The sequence below is a fragment of the Oncorhynchus clarkii genome, chromosome 6 (assembly GCF_045791955.1).
Source record: "Oncorhynchus clarkii lewisi isolate Uvic-CL-2024 chromosome 6, UVic_Ocla_1.0, whole genome shotgun sequence".
NCBI lineage: Eukaryota > Metazoa > Chordata > Actinopteri > Salmoniformes > Salmonidae > Oncorhynchus > Oncorhynchus clarkii.
Genome location: NC_092152.1, coordinates 37,502,628 through 37,527,580, shown reverse-complemented (window position 1 = coordinate 37,527,580; position 24,953 = coordinate 37,502,628). Strand labels below are relative to the sequence as shown.

Sequence of the window (24,953 nt, the reverse complement as noted above, 5' to 3'; positions counted from 1 at the left end):
GTTTGTACATCGTCTTTGGGTTATTGTTAGGTGTCTGCTCAGTAAGTGTCCGCAGTCATTTACACACAATATGGCAGGGATCGTCAACTGGCTGCCCGCGGACAAAATTATTACTAATTATTTTGTTAAATTTCCGTTTTTTAAAATTATTTCAATTTAGTAAATTTATTCCCATCTATTTCCACTCATAAACAGAGAGACATGTATGATCATATACCAATGTAATCAAGGTTTGAAATTATTGTTTTTGTCAAATACAATTGTTTCTTGACAGGGTTTGTACATCATGAAAATCCTGAAAAAGTAATGGAATCTTAATATTGTGTTTTCCAGGCCTGGAAAAGTTTAGAAAAATGATCAAATCTGAAAAGTATGGAAAAAGTCATGGAAATGAATTTAATAATTTCTGTTAAGGTACTTTATTTAGAAAATTATTAAATATTTTATCAATTTATAAATATATATATATATATATAAATAATGAACATATCAGCCAGGATTGTGAAAAAAGCCATACAAAGTGCCACACAAATTAATATTTGAAACTGTTATTGAAGAAATGAACAATTCACTAATTCACCATTGTGTTAGTTGGGCTTCTGTTCAATCGTTGTGAATTGAGACATGTGAATCAAAATAATCATTTGTGAATCGCAAAAACTAATTTTAGGAAAAATATTTTCCTATTTTCCATTTTGCATTATGTGGCTGCAAAACTTGTTTTTGTAGATAAGTCGGAAGTTTACCTACACCTTTGCCAAATACACTCAGTTTTTCACAGTTCCTGACATTTACCCCTAGTAACAATTCCCTGTTTTAGGTCAGTTAGGATCACCACTTTATTTTAAGAATGTGAAATGTCAGAATAATACTAGAGAGAATGATTTATTTCAGCTTTTATTTCTTTCATCACATTCCCAGTGGGTCAGAAGTTTACATACACTCAATTAGTATTTGGTAGCGTTGCCTTTAAATTGCTTAACTTGGGTCAAACATTTCGGGTAGCCTTCCACGAGCTTCCCACAATAAGTTGGGTGAATTTTGGCCCATTCCTCCTGACAGAGTTGGTGTAACAGAGTCAGGTTTCGAAGTATGCTTGGGGTCATTGTCCATTTGGAAGACCCATTTGAGACCAAGCATTAACTTCCTGACTGATGTCTTGAGATGTTGCTTCAATATGTCCACATAATTTTCCGTCCACATAATTTTCCCTCCCCATGATGCCATCTAGTTTGTAAAGTGCACCAGTCCCTCCTGCACCAAAGCACCCTCACAACATGATGCTGCGGGGGGTGCCCGTACTTCACGGTTATGGATGGTGATCTTCGGCTTTCAAGTCTCCCCCTTTTTCCTCCAAACATAACGATGGTCATTATGACCAAACAGTTCTATTTTTGTTTCATCAGACAGGACATTGCTCCAAAAAGTATGATCTTTGTACCCATGTGCAGTTGCAAACCGTAGTCTGGCTTTTTTATGGCGGTTTTGGAGCAGTGGCTTCTTCTTTGCTGCGCGGCCTTTCAGGTTATGTCGATATAGGACTTGTTTTACTGTGGATATAGATACTTTTGTACCCATTTCCTCCAGCATCTTCACAAGGTACTTTGCCATTGTTCTGGGATTGATTTGCACTTTTAGCAGCAAAGTACATTCATCTCTAGTTTACGGAACGCGTCTCCTTCCTGAGCGGTATGACGGCTGCGTGGTCCCATGATGTTTATACTTGCGTACTATTGTTTGTACAGATGAACGTGATAACTTCAGGCATTTGGAAATTGCACCCAAGGATGAACCAGACTTGTGGAGGTCTACAATTTTTTTTCTGAGGTCTTGGCTGATTTCGTTTGATTTTCCTCTGTCAAGCAAAGAGGCACTGAGTTGGAAGGTAGGCCTTGAAATACATCCACAGGTACACCTCCAATTGAATCAAATGATGTCAATTAGCCTATCAGAAGCTTCTAAAGTCATGACATCATTTTCTGGACTTTTCCAAGCTGTTTAAAGGCACAGTCAACTTAGTGTATGTAAACGTCTGACCCACTGGAATTGTGATACAGTGAATTATAAGTGACATAATCTGTCTGTAAACAATTGTTGGAAAAATGACTTGTGTCATGCACAAAGAAGATGTCCTAACTGACTTGCCAAAACTAGTTTGTTAACATGAAATTTGTGGAGTGGTTGAAAAACAAGTTTTAATGACTCCAACCTAAGTGTTATGTAAACTTCCGACTTCAACTGTACTTCCAGTGGATTTGGGCATCAAATGTATGTGGACATTGCAACTCAATAGATGCTTGTCAGCCTGCAAAGTAAATACTTCTAAGGTAGGCCTAGCTAAGACAAATATGACTAAACTAAAAAAGTACATTTCCTGAAGAAATATGTGGGCTAAGCCAAAAGCACAGCTCTAAAGATTTGTGGCCTATCATAGCCATTTGATCTTAGATATATTGAATGAGTGAATTGTTTTATTAAGGCATAAATGTATTTGGTTGTAAAGTTGCAATGTTTTACAATTATGAAATATTTTGGAAGATGGAGAGCTACTGGGTGTGCATGCTTTTGTAAGTGCTTCCCAGTGTCGATAACACATTTAAGCATGCCATTTTTTTGTCATTGAAACTTGTTTAAATGTCATGGAGAAGTCCTGAAAAAGTCATGAAAATCCATCTGTCAAAATATGTATGAACCCTGGTTTGGGCTTCTTGCTTCCTGTAGAGTATTTTTTTTTCAATTTGCAGAGTACAAATTTATAACCACCCCCTCAAGAAAAAAATAATCCCACAGCTGAATCTAGTTGATGACCCCTGCAGTATGGGATAATATAACGATTGGAAAACGCTGTATTCAACCATGTTATTAACAAATCAATCATTTTTCAAAAACAACAATATTCAGTCAAGTAGGTTATTCACAATTTTTGGGCTGTTTCTTTTTCCCCCAGTGGCTTTAAAACACAAGAGGGAATAGGAACGAGGGAATAGGCAAGCTAGTTTTCTACAAGAAGAGGCACCACAAAAACAAAATTATTTGCTGAAGAAGGATATTCAAGAACTCATTTATCAGATGAAAAGGCAGGCCAATTTTACTGACATTGAAATTCTGGATTTCACTTCAAGTTATTCTGGACCTTACACTTCATACTTACTATTTATATATATATATATATATATATATATATATATATATATATCTGTATGAACAGTGAAAAATACATACTATATACTTTTATAATCTAAATAAATATCTTGACACAAAATACTCTCATATACAGCATATACCAGATCTTTCACTCACCTTTCTCCTATATCCCTCCATTGTGTTTCTAACCTTACGCATATCCTGAAAATTATACAGTCAACATGTTCTCAACAGAGATATCCATGACAGTTCAGCAAAGAGCCTCCTAGTTTAAAAGCAGAAACTGTTGCTGGGATTTTGGACACATTGAAATTGACAGCTATGGGAAATGTAGTGCTCCATGTGCATGTTGTATTCCCAGTTCATTTATGTTAGGTGTCATATGCTGTCAGCTGTTAGTCCACGCCACCTTGTACTGTCCTCTGCAGGCATTCTAGAAGAGTCTTGGTGTGTAAGTGGGTCAGCATTTTACATCTATGTACTGTACAGAGTCCGCAGTGGACCCACGTTTTGCCTGTGCTCTGTCACACAGCGGTCAGTGCCTACAGGTGACAACTCGGTCTGTCAATCGCCTAAAGCGTTGTTTCGCTGACCAAGTCCCTGTGGCGGGGGTGATCAGTGTCCGTGTCCTAGTCCGACTCCATCTCGATCTTCACCTGGGGCACGGGGAAGGCCATGCCACGGCCGTGGGCCATAGGGACCGTCGGGGACGAGGGACAGGAGATCTTCAGATGCAGGGTGATGCTGAGGAACGGCAAGTTCCAGTTATCATACATACATGTGGTCCTGCGTGGCTCAGATTGGTTCGATTACCGCTGTGCCACACATACAAGAATGTATGCATGCACTACTGTAAGTCGCTTTGGATAAAATATGTTAAATTAAATATATGACATACACAGCGAGAGGCAAGAAACACAGAAGGAAGGAGGGACGGGAGAGGGGTAAGGTAACCTTGGGCTAGACAGGGAGGTAGTCAGTTGTTAGATGTAATATGGATCTGATGCATAGTACCAGAGAGTAAATTAGACTAGAGGGGAGGTTGGACAAACTAATGTGAAACAACAGGACAGAGAGTTAGGCTGGCTGTCAACTGTGATTGATGTCTGTTCTTTATGCCATAGTGTTTCAAGCCTTTCTGTGGATCATCTGAATATGGTGCAATTGCAAACTGCAAACTGATATTAGTTCCCTAATATCAGGAAACGCCCATTGATACCTGCCATTGGTCAGTTCTGGTGTTGTGAGACTGATGGTTTCTCGACACAGATGATTTGTTTACATAACATGTTAGGATAACTAACGTGGCAGGTTAGGATAATTAACGTGGCAGGTTAGGCGATTTAGCGTGGCAGGTTAGGTGAATTAGCGTGGAAGATTATGAGACTGAGGTTAAGGTTAGAAAAGGGGTTAGGGTTAGCAACAATGCTACAGTTGCCAACAATTGTTGTCCTCTACGTGAAAAAAATGGCCACGGACCAATGGCGAGCATCAATGGGTGTAACTTGATATCAAAAAACGGCTATATCAGACAATGCTTCTAATTGCGGTCTGCAATTGCACCCTTCTTGATCAGCTCACACCCTATTTGGAATGTGAGGGGTGGGAATGACAGTACAGTTTGTGAAGAATAAATGCAAAACTTCACTTAGTGAAAGTTTGTCCTTACTTTGCAGTTTTCCCTTTCCTAATTTATTTAGAAAAACCACAATCAAAGACGTAGGTCTAACCATGGGCTGCAGGTAGCCTAGCGGTTAGAGTCGAGCCAGCGACCGGAGGATTGCCAGTTCGAAACCCATATCTAATGGGAAAAATCTGTCAGGAAGTGAGCTGGCAACTGGAGGGTTGCTGGTATCAAAACCTAGATGCCATTGCCTACCGTTGTGCCCTTGAGCAAGGCACTTAACACCCAGAACAACTGCTCCACGTGCGCCCAGTGTGGCAGCCCCTTGGTCCAACATCTATAACCTGTGTGTCTTTCGGCGGGGTTGGGATAAAGCAGAAGTCAAATTTCAGTTGGTTCTTGATCTTACTCTTCAATAAGTCTATTCTGAACTATGCTTCCTTAAACGTAACGCAGACATGAATTGTTATCATAGTTCCTATTCAAAAATACCATGCAGAGGTAGGCATGACTAAAAGGATAGAAGGGGAAGAATATGCAACTATATGGGATGACGACACAACTAAACTAAACATTTGTGTTTGTGAATGGGACCCATAGATAGGCTACTAGACTATACAACACATGGAGGAAAAAGAAACAACCAACACTCTGAGAAAAGCCTGATGCATGTGGCATGGGGATGCACACATACAGTGGGCCAAACGCTGTTCACTCTCAAATACTCAAATACTGTGCATCCACTACATTCAAATATAATTGTAAACTTTTATGAATCTATTCCAATATGTCAAACATTTTTACAGAATATAAAAGTGAAAATACATAGGAGATAGTGTATTGGCTAGCATGCTGGAATTATGCACATGCATGTGATGTGTGTACACATATCGAGAGACACTGACACAAAATGACACAACTAGTTTTCCTAACGCAGCATAACGCAGCCTTGGGGCTGCCCCTTAGTGGACATTTTGTTTTTTCCTTAGCACTAGGGGGTAAAAACATGTGCAAAAACTATCTGCATCGTATCAAAGTGCATGGAGAGAAGGGTGTGAAGGTATATTCTCTGAGAACAATATAGAACACGGTCTGTGATAAATTATGTGTGTATTTATAGCTGTGTGTGTGCGCGTGGACATGTTTAACTATACTTGTGGGGACCAAAAGCCCCCACAAGAAAAGTAAACAAACCAAAATCTGACCAACTGGGGACATTTTGCTAGTCCCTACAAGGTCAAATGCTATATCGAGGGGGTTTAGGGTTAAGGTTAGAAATAGTGTTAGGGTTGGAATTAGGGTTAGGAGTTAGGGTTAGTTTTAGGGTTAGGGTTAAGGTTAGGGTTAGGGTACGGCTTACGGTTAGGGGTTAGTGAAAATAGGATTTTGAATGGGATTTAATAGTGTGTGTCCACAAGGTTATTTGTATAATACCGTGTGTGTGTGTGTGTGTGTGTGTGTGTGTGTGTGTGTGTGTGTGTGTGTGTGTGTGTGCATAGGCGCCTGAGCAATGGCACATATTACATGATTAAATCTGTGAAAAAAAAATTCTCCCCAAGCTGTTTACAGGTATTTAACACGCTTCTGCATTTTTGCCATCTATTTCCCCAACATCAATTGGTGAAATCACATAGATAAAATGTTTTAATTCAGTTACAAAAGTAACAGTCCTGGTTGAGTGCTCGGTGCGAGTGCACATGTGGCCGATTCGCAGTTACAATGCAAAATTAAAAAGCACATCATATTTGTACCCCGATAAAACAGCTCTACTTTGCTTGGTAAGTAAAATTGACTCCCGTTGCATAGAATATTTCTGCTGCTGAGACAAGTTTTAAACATCGTCATGGTGACACGGTGACAAAAAAAACTATGTCGGAGGTAGGTATGGATGGGCATCAGTCTCTCTCCATCTTTAACCAGATAAAAAATAATGAAATACAGTACTATTTAGTGGAATGTGGTTTGAAAGACAATGTTAATTTGCTTTGACACTAGTGTTCCATAGGCCTACGTGTACATTTGCGGGGCACAACTAAAAATAAACTAAGCCAAGCATCAAGCATTTCTTCTCCCATTAGGCCTAGAAATACATGCCTAGAGAAGAAGTATCTAAACGATGGGATACACAAGCTACATTCCTTGCCAAATGATGACAGATGCGTTCCTTCTATTTTCTGCTTTGGTTACGTTGTGACCTGCTAGTGCCATTTGAGTTGGTTAGTCTAGGGCTAGGCTACACAGGTTCCTCACTGAAAATATGCAATAACATTAGTTTGACAAAGACAAAGACTGTATTTTCATCAGATTCATTAGGCCTATGCCTACTGTAAACATATGTTGTGGCCGTAATTCGCTACGTGGAACTGTTCGTTTAGAAAATTCCAAACAGGCAGAATAAACTAAATCGAACATCTGAATGATAAAAAAATGTATTTCAACACGCCAAATTGAGTCGCGAGATGCAATTCACTTCACACTTTTTTCATTTGGAAAAATATTCTGTTGTATTTTATTCTGTTATAATACATTATGGGTTTTTTTACTACAAAATAGGTGTCTTGACTGTTATAATGGCTCGGGAAATAAGAGCGTCTTGTCTGCTAAATTAACAAAACAAGGCTACGCCATTGCATAGCCATAGGATTCTACAAGCAAGCTCCACTGCTGAGGTTACTGCCATTTGAAGATTGTATTCCATCACATAATATAACCAGTTGATGTTGCGGTTTAAAAAAAATCTTAAATGGCACTTGTTTTTTTTATTGACTATGAAGCAATTTAGAAATTAGGTTTTGCTATCTGTAATGATTATGATAAATTAGGCATTGTTGCGCACTGTTGGCATATAGGCCTAGATAAATGTGCACATATTCCTTTCTGGCCTTGTGTTCTAAAAACACTTGAGTACTCGACCTCAATATAACTTGTGGCAGAACTTAAGACAAATAGGTGCGTTCTGTTCATAAATATAGATTCCACCTGTAAAGAAACAGTGTACAATTGCAGGAAATGTTTTTAAAATGTTTAACTCTTTTTATTATTTTTTTACTTTAAGACAAAGTCAGGCGCCCATGTGTGTGTGTGCGTCCATGTTTTGGGTCTGCATATATCTGCCAGGCTGATGTTTCATGTTTATGTAATCTATGTATCAGGGGATGTATTTGCCTGGCTGGCAGTGAGCGGCCCACTGTGACTGGGCGTCAGCGGGCTGAAGGAGGTCTCTGTAGGGGACGTGTAGTTTAAGCACACAGTACCTGCGGTCCAGGTCAGACTCAGAGCTGGGCGAGCAGTTGGAGTAAGCGCGGTACTTCTCCTGCATACAAACACACACACACAGCCATCAGAAATACATGATTTAGCAAGGTTTATTTTGCTCTAAACCAGCCAGTTGGTGGCAGTAAATCTTAACGTTTCTCACCTTGTCTTTGCTGTCGTCTGCTCTCCCTTTCTTCTTGTCTTTCTTCTTCGTGTCATCTTTATCGCCCTTCTTCTTCTTATCCTTCTTCTTATCTTTCCCAGGCAGGATATCATCTATCCAGGCCAGGTCGTGTTGAGAGAACACCATATCCAGCATCTTACGCACCACCAGCAACCCCAGGATCTGTTAACCACACAAGCACATTATCCTATCTTACATAACTTCCACGACAAGAAAATAACATCAACAGGAAAGAAGATGAAAGTTAAACTCTTCATAAGTAACCAACATGTACATCACATCAGGTAATTTGTATGTTGAAGTGTGCTTGAATGTATAGCTGAAATTATGTCCGTTGTGATTTCTGGTTATAAATCTAAGTAAAACTTTAGCTTGTGAGAGCTGACCATCTTTTTTTTATGCGTTAATGCAGGGGTTTCATACACATTCCATTGAGGGGCGAGTGTCTGCAGGTTTTGCTCCTCCCATGTACTGTACTTGATTGATCAGTTAAGATCATTTATTGGTAAAAACTCACCTCAGCTGGATGTCTAGGTCTTAATTGGACACAAATTGAAAGGAAAGAAAAAAAACAGCAGACACTCAAATGGGTTTGACAGCCATGTATTAATGCTTGTTCCAATCAAAAGCGAATCATGAATAATACCATGACAGGGAAGAGGATGGCCAGAACGGTGGACTTGAGAACCCAAAGGACAGCCAGACATATGATCTGGACCAGGGTGAAGAGGTGGACCCTCCTCAGAGGCACGTGACGCAGGAAAGGGAAGTCAGGCTGGTACTTGGACGGCATCATGTACAACTTGATCCTCTCCCAGAACTACAGGGGAGTGACAATGAGAACACACACTCATCACTGTCTGCATTATTCTCAACTTCCAATGTTTTATCTACATAAGATATGCAATTTGGCAGACACTTATCCAAAGCAACTTACAGTAATGTGTATATACATTTTTATATGGATGGTCCCAGCAGGAATCAAACCAACAACCAAAGCATTGGAAGCTCCATGCTCTACCAACTGAGCCACACACAATTGTTTATGGATTGTGGGCAATAGGCTTGTGACGTACTGTATTTCCATGTATACATTCATGGACCCTGTCTAATGTTTGTTCACCTCGCTGTTGACATTTTACTCTTTCGTCTGTGACATTTCCCTTTGATTGGCAGGGTGCAGCCAAAAAGCACAACACAGAGCACAAACAGACTCACTGAGCCCTTCACTGAAATCCTAGCTCCGCTCTGAGCAGCCTAGTTAATGCCCTCATCAGAATGCATCTCCAAATTGCTTTAGACGCGGCTAGAATACAGTCACCTTCCCTCCAGACACACGGTTTCTGATTAGGAAAAGAACGACATCACAGAGAATGCATCTTCATTTGGAGATTTGAATTCATGTCAGAGGTAGAACCCGCATACCATGAGACTTTCCATTGACACAACCACTGGCTGTCTACTTTGTTTTCTGGTATATACATACCTGAATGCCGCTGAGAGATGCTACGCCCATGTAGAGAAACACACCGTAAAGTACTGGCATGGGTATGAACTGTGAGTGAAAGAGAGGGAGAACACACATCTTAAACACACAGACAACATCAGCACATTATCTTGTTGATCCCCTTTAATAATGTTACGTGGTGGTATAGAAAACACACTGATTGCACCCCAAATGGCCAGTGCACTACTATTCAGTGCACTACTTTTGACCAAGGCCCATAGGGAATAGGGTGCCATTTGGAGTGCAGATACTTTATATCCTTTGTCCATAATCCTTGTTTAGGTCAGAGGAAATGAATACATTTTAATGACCTGTAGAACGGGAGCCAGGAAGATGGAGACTCCAGTGAGAACAAACACCAGAATCCCTGTCAGTCTCTGCTCCCTGTTGAATAGAGAAAAAGAGAGAGAGAAACAGAGAGGGGATGACTACCAGCAAACCTTTCCATCTATAATAGACAGCAGACAAGAGACAAGCCCTGCCTGGACTATACTGTCCAGTACATCCTCCATAGTCAAAGTCTACGGTCACTGCTCAGTGCTCCCTCACCTGACACCAAGGAACTGGGGCTGCTCTCCAGGGGCGCTGGACTCACTTTCCATCTTCAGCGAGTCGATGTGTGCGATGGAGATGACAGTGGCAGCCACATACCAGGGCAGGCCCAAGAAGGAGCACACAGCCATCAGTACCCCCACCCAGAACAGGTCCAGGTGGTAGCCACACCCTTTCTGCCAGGGAGGGACACACAGGTGGAGGGACACACAGAGCAGATTAGGACAAACTCACACTGGGGGATGACATTGAGGCAATTGTCCTATGCATTATGTAGGCCCCAACATGACACCAAAACCCAATTAAGGTTCTAGTAACTATAGTTTAACTCTACAAGTACATCTCTTATATACAATATAAATGGCTCATTGTGGCAAACATCCTCTCTCATGGACAGATTCTGCACAAATTACACAAGATTTTAGTTCTGGGTTAACCGAGATTATGGCAAACAACATGTGTGATGCCCACTGTGATCTCCAAAAAACTGAGGTTAAACTTGTTATCAATGTCTGCACTATAACAGGCTTGGCTGTGTATATAATAGAGAACATCCAGGTGTCCCTTCTAAAAGAGGTCTCCTGAACTCAATGGGACTTCCAGGATAAATAAAGGTTAAATCAATCAATAAAAACAACCCTCAAAGTACCCTCAGTTTGTTCTCCTTCCGGTTGACAATGACAGCACTGATCTGCTGGTCCATGAAGATGAGGATGGTGACCAGGAGAGCAGGGACGAAGCTGGCCAAATACACCCACCATGGGTTCTTCCCAAACGGCAGCACTATCCAACCCCGGTCGGGACGTGTGGGCTAAAGGGAGTCAGTAAGGGACAGTGTCCGAGTGACCATTCATTGATTAAAGGACAAAAACATACATGTATAATGATACACAACTGTTCCAGGGTACGGTCAGGAATATAACTAATAAAAAGAGTAGCTATTTTGAACCTGTTCCTTTACCTTAAACTCTGTGGGAACAATGAGCTTGGGGGTTTTAAGCCCGATTAACCTGTCCAGACCCACAAAGGTCATAATGGCCATGAAGATGGAGAAGTCACTGATGAGCTTCCGCAGCTGTTTACAGAAGCCACAGACAGAGCAAGAGACAGACACACAGACAGACACAATAGACAGAGACAAGGACAAAGACACGGACAGACACAGAACAAAGCAAATGAAAAAAATTGAAAATATGTCTAGCGAGAAACATAAATCATCTCTCAAAGAAATACACGAAGAGTTTATTTCCAAAACACTACGTTCACTCATTTTTTACATTTGTTTTTTCATCAGAAATGATTGCTTACCTTCATGTCTGTCAAAACAATTCTGTTCTCAATTCAAAGACTATAGATCTTTATAAAAAAAATGTTTTTTTTGCAAAACGCTATATCCATTGATTGGCTGGAATGGAATGTTCGTATCCTGCATATTTGACTGTGATATGTAGTTGTCTCACCTAGCTATCTTAAGATGAATGCACTAACTGTAAGTTGCTCTGGATAAGAGCATCGGCTAAATGACAAAAAATTTACATGTACAGTATATCTCATATTACTGTATTGAATTATAAAATATAAAAATATTGATGTCACAAATGTACCATTTGTAAATTTCTTTATAGAAAATGTAGTTATTTGCTACATTTGACTGTAAAACCTAGCAGTACTACTTATTTCTCTGAGAGAGGCGGATATATTGCATTTAGCAAAAAAAACATATTTGTCTGTCTAAAATGAAACCATCAAGTTCTAGATTTTAAACAAATACATGTCTGTCATTGAATAGCCCCATGCCATGATTAGATAGTGAAAAAACACACCAATCTCTTTGATAATTTCTTTAAAAAATAAAAGCTAATTTACCAACATTTCTGAAAATGGATTTTTGTGTTTTGGAATTAAACTCTTTAAATGCAGAGACACAAACACAGAAAAAACACTTGTTTTTTAAGCTTGTTCAAGATGGTGCCGGAGGAGAGGACTGCCATCTTATCGGATCTTAACCAACCATGCAATTTTTTTAGTTTTTTTGCGTTGTTCGTAACTTGCTTTGTACATTTTGTTGCTGCAACCGTCTTTTATGACCGAAAAAAAGCTTTCGGACATCAGAACTGGGATTTACTCACCTCAAATTGGATGAGGAGTTCTTCTTCAATGAGTCGGACGCGAAGGATATACTACAAACACCCGACCAGGCCCAGATCCCTGTGATTCACTGGAAAAGGAAATGTAGGTTTCGCGGAAAGAGATCGGGATGCCTTCTGAGAATCAGGCGACGAGTGGCTAATCTGCCCTTGCCTTCCGTTCTGCTAGCTAACGTTCAATCACTTGAAAATAAATGGGGCGACTGTACGGGACATTAAACTGAAATATCTTATATCTCACGGAGTCGTGGCTGAACAACGACATTAAGAACATACAGCTGGCGGGTTATACACGGCAGGACAGAACAGCAGCCTCTGGTAAGACACGGGGCGGGGACCTATGCATATTTGTAAACAATAGCTGGTGCACGATATCTAAGTAAGTCTCAAGGTTTTGCTCGCCTGAGGTAGAGTATTTCATGATAAGCTGTAGACCACACTATCTACCTTGAGAGTTTTCATCTGTATTTTTTGTAGCTGTCTACATACCACCACAATCCAATGCTAGCACTAAGACCACACTCAATGAGCTGTATTCCGCCATAAGCAAACAGGAAAATGCTCATCCAGAGGCGGCATTCCTAGTTGCCGTGGACTTTAATGCAGAGAAACTTAAATCAGTTTTACCTAAGTTCTATCAGCATGTTAAATGTGCAACCAGAGGGGAAAAAATTTGAGACCACCTTTACTCCACACACGCGTACAAAGCTCTCCCTCACCCTCCATTTGGTAAATCTGACCATAACTCTATCCTTCTGATTCCGGCTTACAAGCAAAAATTAGAGCAGGAAGCAGCAGTGACTCGGTCAATAAAAAATTGGTCAGACAAAGCAGATGTTAACTACAGGACTGTTTTGCTAGCACAAACTGGAATATGTTCTGGGATTTATCCGATGGTATTGAGGAGTACACCACATCAGTCACTGGCTTTATCAATAAGTGCATAGAGGACGTCGTCCACACAGTGACTGTATGTACATACCCCAACCAGAAGCCATGGATTACAGGCAACATTCACACTGAGCTTAAGGGTAGAGCTGCCGCTTTCAAGGAGCGGGACTCTAACCCGGAAGCTTATAAGAAATCCTGCTATGCCCTCCGACGAACCATCAAACAGGCAAAGCGTCAATACAGGACTAAGATCGAATCGTACTACACCGGCTCTGACGCTCGTCGGTTGTGGCAGGGCTTGCAAACCATTACAGACTACAAAGGGAAGCACAGTGAGAGCTGCCCAGTGACATGAGCCTACCAGACAAGCTAAACAACTTCTATGCTCGCTTCGAGACAAGTAACACTGAAACATGCATGAGCGCATCAGCTGTTCCGGACGACTGTGTGATCACGCTGTCCACAGCAGATGTGAGTAAGACCTTGAAGCAGGTCAACATTCACAAGGTCGCTGGGCCAGACGGAATACCAGGGCATGTACTCTGAGCATGCGCTGACCAACTGGCAAATGTCTTCACTGACATTTTCAATCTCTCCCTGTCTGAGTCTGTAATACCAACATGTTTCAAGTAGACCACCATAGTCCCTGTGCCCAAGAACACTAAGGTAACCTGCCTAAATGACTACCGACCAGTAGCACTCACGTCTCTAGCCATGAATTACTTTGAAAGGCTGGTCTTGGCTCACATCAACACCATTATCCCAGAAACCATAGACCCACTCCAATTTGCATACCGTACCAACAGATCCACAGATGATGCAATCTCTATTTCACTCCACACTGCCCATTCCCACCTGGACAAAATAAACACCTATGTGAGAATGCTATTCATTGACCACAGCTCAGCATTCGACACCATAGTGGCCTCATAGCTCAACACTAAGCTAAGGACCCTGGGACTAAACACCTCCCTCTGCAACTGGATCCTGGACTTCCTGACGGGCCACCCCAGGTGGTAAGAGTGCGTAACAACACATTCGCCACACTGATCCACAACACGGGGGCCCCTCAGGGGTGCATGCTCAGTCCCCTCCTGTACTCTCTGTTCACTCATGAATGCACGGCCAGGCACAACTCCAACACCATCATTAAGTTTACTGATGACACAACAGTGACGGGTTGCATCACTCCCTGGTATGGCAACTGCTCGGGCCTCCGACCGCAAGGCACTACAGAGGGTAATGCGTACGGCCCAGTACATCATCGGGGCCAAGCTTCCTGCCATCTAGGACCTTTACACAATGCGGTGTCAGAGGAAGGCCCTAAAAATTGTCAAAGACTCTAGCCACACTAGTCATAGATTGTTCTCTCTGCTAACGCACAGCAAGTGGTACCGGAGCACGAGGTCCAAGAGGCTTCTAAACAGCTTCTACCCCCAAAGCCATAAGACTCCTGAACAGCTAATCAATTGGCTACCCAGACTATTTGCATTGACCCCCCCCCCCCCCCCCCCCCACGCTGCTGCTACTCTCTGTTATTATCTATGCATAGCCACTTTAATAACTCTACCTACATGTACATAATTACCTCAATTACCTCGACAACAGCGGTGCCCCAGCACATTGACACATTGACTCTGTACCAATACCCCCTGTATACAGCCCCGCTATTGTTATTCACTGCTGCTCTTTAATTGTTTGTTATTCTTATCTCTTACTTTTTTTTAGGTATTTTCTTAAAACTGCATTGTTGGTTAAGGGCTTGTAAGTAAGCATTTCACTGTAACGTCTACACCTGTTGTATTTGGCACATGTGACAAATACTATTCAATTTGATTTGATTTGAAGCTGTATTCAGCTATAATATAGGTGAAATAGAATATTCCTGTCTGTGAGTAACATGCAGTTTCAGGATACCATGGGATCTACTGTAATATGTACATTGAGGAGTTTGGGGAGACAATTGTATACAAAAGTTTAGATCTACATGCCAGCATGTTTCGGTCATTGCTCTTATTTACACCATATCTCCATGGAGATTACCCCAAATCACCACAGATTACACATAATCATATCTGCTTCGAGTGTTTTAAATAGATCATCTTTGCCTTGAAAAATATGAAACTGTGGCTGAATCAGGCTGCTATTTGCGATGCAGCCTCTATGTCAATGAATAAACATCCAGCTCCTCTTCAGTTCGTTCTAGTCTCACCTTGGTAGGAAAGTAGCGGCTAAACTTGAACTTCTTGAGGGAGACGGTCATGGAGTAGGTCCCGAAGAACAGGATGAAGGACATGAGGGCCAGGTCAGGGACGTACTTACAGGTGTTGCCCACCAGAGAGCCTCCGTACTTCACACACTCCTTCTTACTGAGCTGGCTCCAGTCCAGGTCTGTGATGTTCAACTAAGAGGAGAGAGGGATGCAGGAGGGCAGGGAGTAGGACACCGTTTTAGAGGTCGAAGAATAAGGTGAAGGGGAGCGTAATGGCTGTGAGGATGTGAGGTTTCTTGGGAGAGAGAGAGAGAGCGAGAGAGAGAAGATAAAAGGAAAGAGAGTGCAAGAGAACATAAGGGCGACGAAAATAATAATATGGGAACTAATCGACTTATTTTTCAGACTCCTCAAAGGAAAGCCATTTGCTGTAAACAAATAATTCCCAATTGGCTGATAAAGTGTCTACATGATAAAGTGTCCTTGTTTTGAAAGAAAAGCACATTTTCTGTCCATTAAAACAACATCAAATTGATCAGAAATACAGTGTAGTCATTCATAATGTTGGAAATGACTATTGTAGCTGGAAATGACTGATTGTGTACAGAGGCCCATTATCAGCAACCATCACTCCTGTGTTCCAATGGCACGTTGTGTTAACTAATCCAAGTTTATCATTTTAAAAGACTAATTGATCATTAGAAAACCCGTTTGCAATTATGTTAGCACAGCTGAAAACTGTTGACCTGATTAAAGAAGCAATTAAATTGGCCTTCTTTAGACTAGTTGAGTATCTGGAGCATCAGCAATTGTGGGTTTGATTACAGGCTCAAAATGGCCAGAAACAAATAACTTTCTTCTGAATCTCGTCAGTCTATTCTTCTTTTGAGAAATGAAGGCTATTCCATGCGAGAAATTGCCATGAAACTGAAGATCTCGTACAACGCTATGTACTACTCCCTTCACAGAACAGCGCAAACTGGCTCTAACCAGAATAGAAAGAGGAGCGGGAGGCCCCGGTGCACAACTGAGCAAGAGGACAAGTACATTAGAGTGTCTAGTTTGAGAAACAGACGCATCACAAGTCCTCAACAGGCAGCCTCATTAAATAGAACCCGCAAAACACCAGTCTCAACGTCAACAGTGAAGAGGCAACTCCAGGATGCTGGCCTTCTAGTAGAGTTGCAAAGAAAAATCCATATCTCAGACTGGCCAATAAAAATAAAAGATTAAAATGGGCAAAATAACACAGACACAATAACTCTGCCTAGAAGGACAGCATCCCGGAGTCGTCTCTTCACTGTTAATGTTGAGACTGGTGTTTTGCGGGTACTATTTAATGAAGCTGCCAGATGAGCACGTGTGAGGCTTCTATTCGTCAAACTTGACACTCTAATGTAGATATTCTATTAAAAAAAGAATCTGCCGTTTCCAGCTACAATAGTCATTTACAACATTAACAATGTATTTCTGATCATTTTTATGTTATTTTAATGGACATAAAAAGTGCTTTTCTTTCAAAAACAAGGACATTTCTAAGTGACCCCAAATTTTTGAACGGTAGTGTAAATATAGGGTATGTTTGTTGCCTTAAGGGGGAAGGTGTTACAGGCTTTGGTTTTTCCATTTATATTTTGTGGTTGGATGTTAGCACGTTAGCACGGTCGGCACACCGATTTGAGTCACCTCATTAGTCAGAAGGTATTTCCCCTGTGCTGGCACTGGTGATATTTAAGAGCACTGGCCCAGTGCACAAGTTGGCTTGACAGATGTGGAGGGTTAACTCATTTCGTTGCCGTTTATCTGATCTTCCTTGTTTTTTTCTTTTCTCCACTTTTTGGTTTGATTCCTGTCTTTAAGTTTGGTGTGGGTTTGAAATTTGTTTGCCTTTCTTGGGCAAATTTAGGGGCCTTGTGGTGGGTGGCTTAGGTCCCAGTTGTTGTTGCTAGACATGACAAAGTAAAAACGTAATTTCAAAAATCACTTACTCCAAAGAGACTAGAGGTGTTATCAGTTGGCACTGGCACTAAACCATTGAAGATCATTGAAGCCACTGTTTAATAAGTGAAAAGAAGGGAGACAGAAGGAGAGAGGAGGGTTATGAAGGAAAAATTGAGATGCAGAGAGTGAAAACAGTGAGAGGGCAGAGTCAAGGGACAAGAGAAATGGAATAAGAATTCATCAGGTAGACTTGGAGACCTTGAACAGAGAAAGTAGCTAGTTGGAGCTCATGCATACAAAGTGTTACTCACTCGCATCAGACAGCAGCCATTTGTGAGTGCAGCAAAAACAAATATAAGACAAATCAGTTACATTATTCAAATACCTTAAGTCAATTCTCATAACGATTTCCCAATGCAGTGAACATCTCCAGAGAGGCATAAAGGTATAATACCTCCTTATATTACCAAACCATACGATAATCTTTATGTCCCCAAATCCCTTAGAGGTAGCCAGGTCCTGTTTATACTCCTATCTGTTTGTGCTCTTGCCAACTCCATTTCTGTCAGTGTCAAGTCAAACCTTTGCCATGTTTGGCATGACAATTCCATAAGGATTTGACATGAGAGCAGAAACAGATTGGCACCCAAGCTACTAGGCCCTAATTCCCCATTTACTACCCCCTCCAACCATATGACAACCACTATGACCCCCGTTGGGAATTCTGGCTAACTTGATTGTTACTGTACTATAATGATATACTATACAGCCAAGGATGGACTCACTGGGGTCTGGGGCCAGGCACTCGCACTTGTAGGCAGTGACGTAGTCTGGCTTGAAGTCGGTGTTGATGGGATAGTACTTGAAGGAGCCCATCTGTAGCAGCACATTACATCAACAGTTAAGTGTGCGCGTGTGTGCCTGTGTGCGTATGTGCCCAAGTGTGAGCGTGACTGCGCCTGTGTGCATCTGCCTGCCTGCGTGTGACTCACCATCTTCTTGATGGCGTCAGAGATGAAGATGAAGGAGATGAGGCTGGAGAAGCCCTCCTCTGTGAAGCGGGTCATGTACTTGATGATGTAGCTGGCGTCCGTGGCAACCAGGAGGAAGCACTGGATACAGGAGTGGATCCCTATCCACAGACGCAGTTCCATGTAGTCTATACCATTGTTCCTTAGAAATAAGAACATTGATATAGGGCAGAAGGTGAAAGGTAAGACCGTCCTTTTATAAAGCTGGTACGGACAAGCTCTCCAATATGGCATATCAAATCTCACCATTGTGCCTTTCATAGTATATCATGTCTGATGTGGGTGTTTGAATTGTCTTTCAAATCAAAGGGAGGAACCATATGTATCAATATATTATATACTGTATAGGCTACAGCAGGGGGTGTTTTTTGGGGGGGGAGAGAACTCAATATATTTTAAAATGAAGAAAATAAATTGAAACTGTGTAGAAATTATAATGGACCTACAGTGGGGAGAACAAGTATTTGATACACTGCCGATTTTGCAGGTTTTCCTACTTACAAAGCATGTAGAGGTCTGTAATTTTTATCATAGTTACACTTCAACTGTGAGAGATGGAATCTAAAACAAAAATCCAGAAAATCACATTGTATGATTTTTAAGTAATTCATTTGCATTTTATTGCATGACATAAGTATTTGATCACCTACCAACCAGTAAGAATTCCGGCACTCACAGACCTGTTAGTTTTTCTTGAAGAAGCCCTTGAAGAAGCCCTGTTCTCCACTCATTACCTGTATTAACTGCACCTGTTTGAACTCGTTACCTGTATAAAAGACACCTGTCCACACACTCAATCAAACAGACTCCAACCTCTCCACAATGGCCAAGACCAGAGAGCTGTTTAAGGACATCAGGGATAAAATTGTAGACCTGCACAAGGCTGGGAGGGGCTACAGGACAATAGGCAAGCAGCTTGGTGAGAAGGCAACAACTGTTGGCGCAATTATTAGAAAATGGAAGAAGTTCAAGATGACGGTCAATCATCCTCGGTCTGGGGCTCCATGCAAGATCTCCCCGCGTGGGGCATCAATGATCATGAGGAAGGTGAGAGATCAGCCCAGAACTACACGGTAGGACCTGGTCAATGACCTGAAGAGAGCTGGGACCACAGTCTCAAAGAAAACCATTAATAACACACTACGTCATGGATTAAAATCCTGCAGCGCACGCAAGGTCCCCCTGCTCAAGCCAGCGCATGTCCAGGCCCATCTGAAGTTTGCCAATGACCATCTGGATGATCCAGAAGAGGAATGGGAGAAGGTCATGTGGTCTGATGAGACAAAAATAGAGCTTTTTGGTCTAAACTCCACTCGCCGTGTTTGGAGGAAGAAGAAGGATGAGTACAACCCAAAGAACACCATCCCAACCGTGAAGCATGGAGGTGGAAGCATCATTCTTTGGGGATGCTTTTCTGCAAAGGGGACAGGATGACTGCACCGTATTGAGGGGAGGATGGATGGGGCCATGTATCGCGAGATCTTGGCCAACAACCTCCTTCCCTCAGTAAGAGCATTGAAGATGGGTTGTGGCTGGGTCTTCCAGTATGACAACGACCCGAAACACACAGCCAGGGCAACTAAGGAGTAGCTCCGTAAGAAGCATCTCAAGGTCCTGGAGTGGCCTAGCCAGTCTCCAGACCTGAACCCAATAGAAAATCTTTGGAGGGAGCTGAAAGTCTGTATTGCCCAGCAACAGCCCTGAAACTTGAAGGATCTGGAGAAGGTCTGTATGGAGGAGTGGGCCAAAATCCCTGCTTGCAGTGTGTGCAAACCTGGTCAAGAACTACAGGAAACGTATGATCTCTGTAATTGCAAACAAAGGTTTCTGTACAAAATATTAAGTTCTGCTTTTCTGATGTATCAAATACTTATGTCATGCAATAAAATCCGAATTAATTACTTAAAAATCATACAATGTGATTTTCTGGATTTTTGTTTTAGATTCCGTCTCTCACAGTTGATGTGTACCTATGATAAAAATTACAGACCTCTACATGCTTTGTAAGTAGGAAAACCTGCAAAATTGTCAGTGTATCAAATACTTGTTCTCCCCACTGTATGTTCATACAGTTTCTTGACTGTCCAGCTCACTAATAATCAATAAACAGTCAGGCAGGGAGCATCGAAAATTCAAAAAACGATGGATAGAGGACAATGTTTAGAAAAGTCTGACAGCAAGGAAATATTAAAAAATGTCAGTGCGGCTTTCCGGACCTCGTTGAAGAATGAATGCAGCCCCCAGGGCAAAATGAGTTCGACACCCCTTGGCTACAGTGTCTGACTTTGAAGTGGGGTTGAGCTCTCACTCACTTGCTGAATTCGAAGAGCAGTTTCTCGAAGATGAGGATGGGTCCAGTGGAGCTAAGGATGATGAGGGGCTGACCACTAAACATACAGAACACTGTTCCTGACAACGCTGTGCCCAGGAAACTCTCCATCACACCCTGATATAGAGGAGAGAGAGAAGGTAGGGCAGGGGGAGAAACAGGGTAGGGGAGAGAGTAGGGAGAGAGAGATGGAGTGGGAAAATGAAGAGAGACAGACAGAGAGAAGTGGTTGTGAATGTGTTAGAGTAAGGCAGTATGAGCCTGCTATATTTCAATCTGACAGACAGTCTGTGCGAATCATCAGTAGCAGCCAGCCAGAGCACTTATCCTAAATGGTTTCAGTATGTGTTGCGCTGAACAAATGGATTTAGTGCAGTCCCTGTTCCCATCCGTCACACACATATATCACCTAGAGTGAGTTAGCTACCATACAATTTTTTTGGCACATGTTCCATACTAAAAACATTCTTTAGCAAATCACCGACTCAGATACATTTTTTTTTGAATCAGTAAATTAACTCCATTTAAATTAATTCAAGGGTCATAAGCCCTAACTCGGGTACCAGTCTGTTTGTGCTAACGACGTTTCACTCATTTTACTCCGTAAATATGCCAAACTTGTTGTCATTTGACACAGCTTACAAGGGGTAGAATGTTAGCACAACAGTTCTGGAGTTCAAGCTACATCAGCTCTACCTGATAGTTGTCTGTGGCATCCCCCAGCAGGCCTCCAAAGGTGATGGCATTGGTTATGCAGCCCAGGTAGATGAAGAGGACTGCAGAGATGGACTGGATATGGAAGCCTTCGTAAAAGTCACTAGGAAACCAGGGCAGCTTTCTCTTCATGTCCAGAAACAGACCTCCGCAGAACCTGACAAAAACACAGACACTCTGGTAATGATGCAGAGCCTGACACAGCTACAAACACTATGGTCTCCACATAACCTGTCACGGACACAGGCACAGACACAAACCCTCTGGTTATGATGCAGAACGTGACACAGACAGTCAATAAATCAAATATATTTTATAAAGCCAGTTTATACATCAGCAATTGTCACAAAGTGCTTGTCACAGACACAAACACTTTGGTAAGGGTGGTGCACATACTCTGTTTGAAATTCATTATCACCTGTTTTATGCATCACACGGACTCACTTCATTTCAGTCTGTCTGTCGTTTCACAGTGTGACAGGATGGGCCAATTGAACCGATGATGATTTAAAACTATAATATCAGGCCGATGAGGAATGGAGACGAGATTATCATGGCTACACTCTTGGATTTTGCTATCTAGAACCTAAAGGGGTTATTCGGCTGTACCCATAGGAAAACCCTTTGAAGAACCCTTTTTGGTTCCAGGTACAACCCTTTCGGTTCCAGGTAGAACTCTTTTGGGTTCCATGTAGAACCCTTTCCACAGAGGCCTCTACATGGAACCAAAAGGGGTTCTGCCTGGAACCCCCCAAAAAATGATCCTATGGGGACAGCCGAAGAACCTCTTTGGAACCCTTTTTTCTAAGAGTATATTACTGAACGCCTGACCAGGAGGGGTCCAACTCATAAAATAAATTGCACCCCCCTCCCCAGCGTCAAAAATATTTTCATATGACCCTCACCTTGTACTGTAAAATAAATTGAACACCCTCCACCTTCTTAGAATTAACTCAAAATAATGTTTTACGACCACAAATAACAATAACTGTAGCGACCCTGTGCTTATCAACGTGGATATCTACTTTGCTTTTGTTGCCCAGTCGATGCCACGCAGGGCTATGAGCCAGAAGATTGAGGGTTCGCCGACCACCACAAGAGCTCACTCTCCCTGCATGCTTCATTACTTCATAATCAGAGCCGGTTGCAGACAATGAACAGCTATGGGGAAAATCAGATTTTCAACTTTTTGATGGCTTGTTTATAATTATATAAAATATACTGTTTGCAACACATTTTCCACCAACACAACCAATAACGAAAACATACCGACATGGGTTGTGTTTTCAACACCACAATAAATAGACAATCAGAAAACACATCCCTCCCTACCTTGGAGGCTTAACCAGGATCAAAGGCTTGGCTTGACAATCTCTGAATGTAATTAAACGTTTTGGTGTTTTGTAACAGATGTCTATCTATTTCTGTTCATCAAATTGCAAACTTGTGAACTGATTTAAAACTTCATAAAAGTTTTGAACTGGCTATATTGCAGCAATTAGGCTATCAACAAAGGCAAGTGCCTACCATACCCAACAAATGACAGACATAGGCTACTTATAACTTATCTTGAACTATATATGGGGCACACAATTAAAAAAGACAGATCTAATGGAATTTAGCCAATTAAAATGTTTAAACAGAATTAAACAAAACAGGTTTTGCATATTTAAAGAACTGGTTTCAATTAATATTCTGAACAAAAATATAAACACAACAACATATAAAGTGTTGGTCCCATGTTTCATGTACTGAAATAAAATATCCCAGAAATGTTCCATATGCACAAAAACCTTATTTCTCTCAAATGTTGTGCACACATTTGTTTGCATCCCTGTTAGTGAGCATTTCTCCTTTGCCAAGATAATCCGTCCAGCTGATAGGTGTGGAATATCAAGAAGCTGATTAAACAGCATGATCGCTACACAGGTGCACCTTGTGCCGGGGACAATAAAAGGCCACTCTAAAATGTGCAGTTTTACAACAGATGTCTCAAGTTTTGAGGGAGCATGCAATTGGCATGCTTACTACATGAATGTCCACCAGAACTGATGCCACATAATTGAATGATCATTTCTCTACCATAAACCTCCAACGTTGTTTTAGAGAATTTGTCAGTATGTCCAACCGGCCTCACAACCGCAGATCATGTGTAACCACGCCAGCGCAGGACCTCCACATCTGGCTTTTTCACCTGAGGGATCATCTGAGACCAGCCACCCGGACAGCTGATGAATTTGAGGAGTATTTATGTCTGTAATAAAGACCTTTTGTGGGGAAAAACTGTCTGGCTCCCAAGTGGGTGGGCCTATGCCCTCCCAGGCCCACCCCTGGCTGCTCCCCTGCCCAGTCATGTGACATCCATAGATTAGGGCCTAATTACTTTATTTCAATTGACTGATTTCCTTATATGAACTGTAACTCTGTAAATCGTTGAAATTGTTCCATGTTGCGTATATATTTTTGTTCAGTAAATAGGCTTACAATAATAACAATGACATACAATGATAATAATAAAAAGGATAAAAAACGAATTATTATAAATACATTTAAGTTTTAAAATTGAATCCTACCTAAATAAGGAGTCGTACAGTACACTGCATTCTTCTCATCTTAGTCCACTACAATATTAAAACATTATATCCCCCTCTTTTCACTATAGGCATACTCTTTCTCTAACTTTGGTTTTACGTCAATGAAAAAGGCCTCTATCTTTGCAATCAAAGGTGGCCTAGGCCAAGGCTCCTCTCTTGCGCTCTCTCTCCTCAGAAGCAGGCACATGTGTACGCAAGGCATGAGAGAATGGTGCTGAAGCGCAAATTCGGGGTGTCAGCTATGATAGACAATCTCTCTTGGACAATTTGGCCTGCTACAATGTTATTTATCAGCTTTTAATTTTTTTATCGGCCAAATGCCAGCAATTACCAGCGAAGGGAAACCCTGGAGCATTTTCCCATCAGACTTGTATTTCCGTCAAATTGACTTGTTGCAGATAAAAGTCTGTGTGTAAATACGTAGCGCACATCAAATAAGACCCTCAATATTTATTGAAAGGAGCATCGACCTCATCACTGTGCACTTTCACCACCCTGTGAAGTTCATCATAATTGATTTAATCTGTAGCCTCATAAACCCCATGCTTTCCCATGGTGTAGTGACATTTATCAGACACGTAGGCTACTTTACTCGCATAAGAAGGTTGGATGGAAACCTGGTTAATGTCGAGCCATTTTGAGGACGCTGGAATTACATTTTGGTTGATTGTGGACATGTCGGACAGGAGACTTTTGAAGTAGCCTACTCGGATTAAAACATTGTGACTGGCTGTGTTTATGCCACATATAAAAAGTAATACATTTTAAAAGTTAAATGATAAATATTTAGGCTCTATTGAAGTGTTAGGTTCTAGGTGTGCGAGGAAT

At 41.6% G+C, this 24,953-nt stretch overlaps 1 protein-coding gene across 1 annotated transcript in view; it reads right to left on the bottom strand.

Annotated features, from left to right (window-relative positions):
- Nucleotides 1-3,272: 3,272 nt before the first annotated feature.
- The window catches only part of LOC139411087 (electrogenic sodium bicarbonate cotransporter 4-like), a 57,023-nt gene continuing 35,342 nt past the window's right edge, over nt 3,273-24,953 (bottom strand). The window contains exons 12-26 of the mRNA XM_071156932.1: nt 21,514-21,688; nt 20,801-20,934; nt 18,450-18,630; nt 18,243-18,333; nt 17,505-17,542; nt 15,517-15,708; nt 11,228-11,341; nt 10,916-11,077; nt 10,264-10,442; nt 10,026-10,098; nt 9,694-9,762; nt 8,854-9,027; nt 8,187-8,369; nt 8,023-8,081; nt 3,273-3,888 (exon numbers count right to left, since the gene is read on the bottom strand). Of these exons, the coding sequence (XP_071013033.1) occupies nt 3,774-3,888; nt 8,023-8,081; nt 8,187-8,369; nt 8,854-9,027; nt 9,694-9,762; nt 10,026-10,098; nt 10,264-10,442; nt 10,916-11,077; nt 11,228-11,341; nt 15,517-15,708; nt 17,505-17,542; nt 18,243-18,333; nt 18,450-18,630; nt 20,801-20,934; nt 21,514-21,688 (1,939 nt within the window). The 3' untranslated portion in view covers nt 3,273-3,773. The remainder of the gene's footprint in view (nt 3,889-8,022; nt 8,082-8,186; nt 8,370-8,853; nt 9,028-9,693; nt 9,763-10,025; nt 10,099-10,263; nt 10,443-10,915; nt 11,078-11,227; nt 11,342-15,516; nt 15,709-17,504; nt 17,543-18,242; nt 18,334-18,449; nt 18,631-20,800; nt 20,935-21,513; nt 21,689-24,953) is intronic.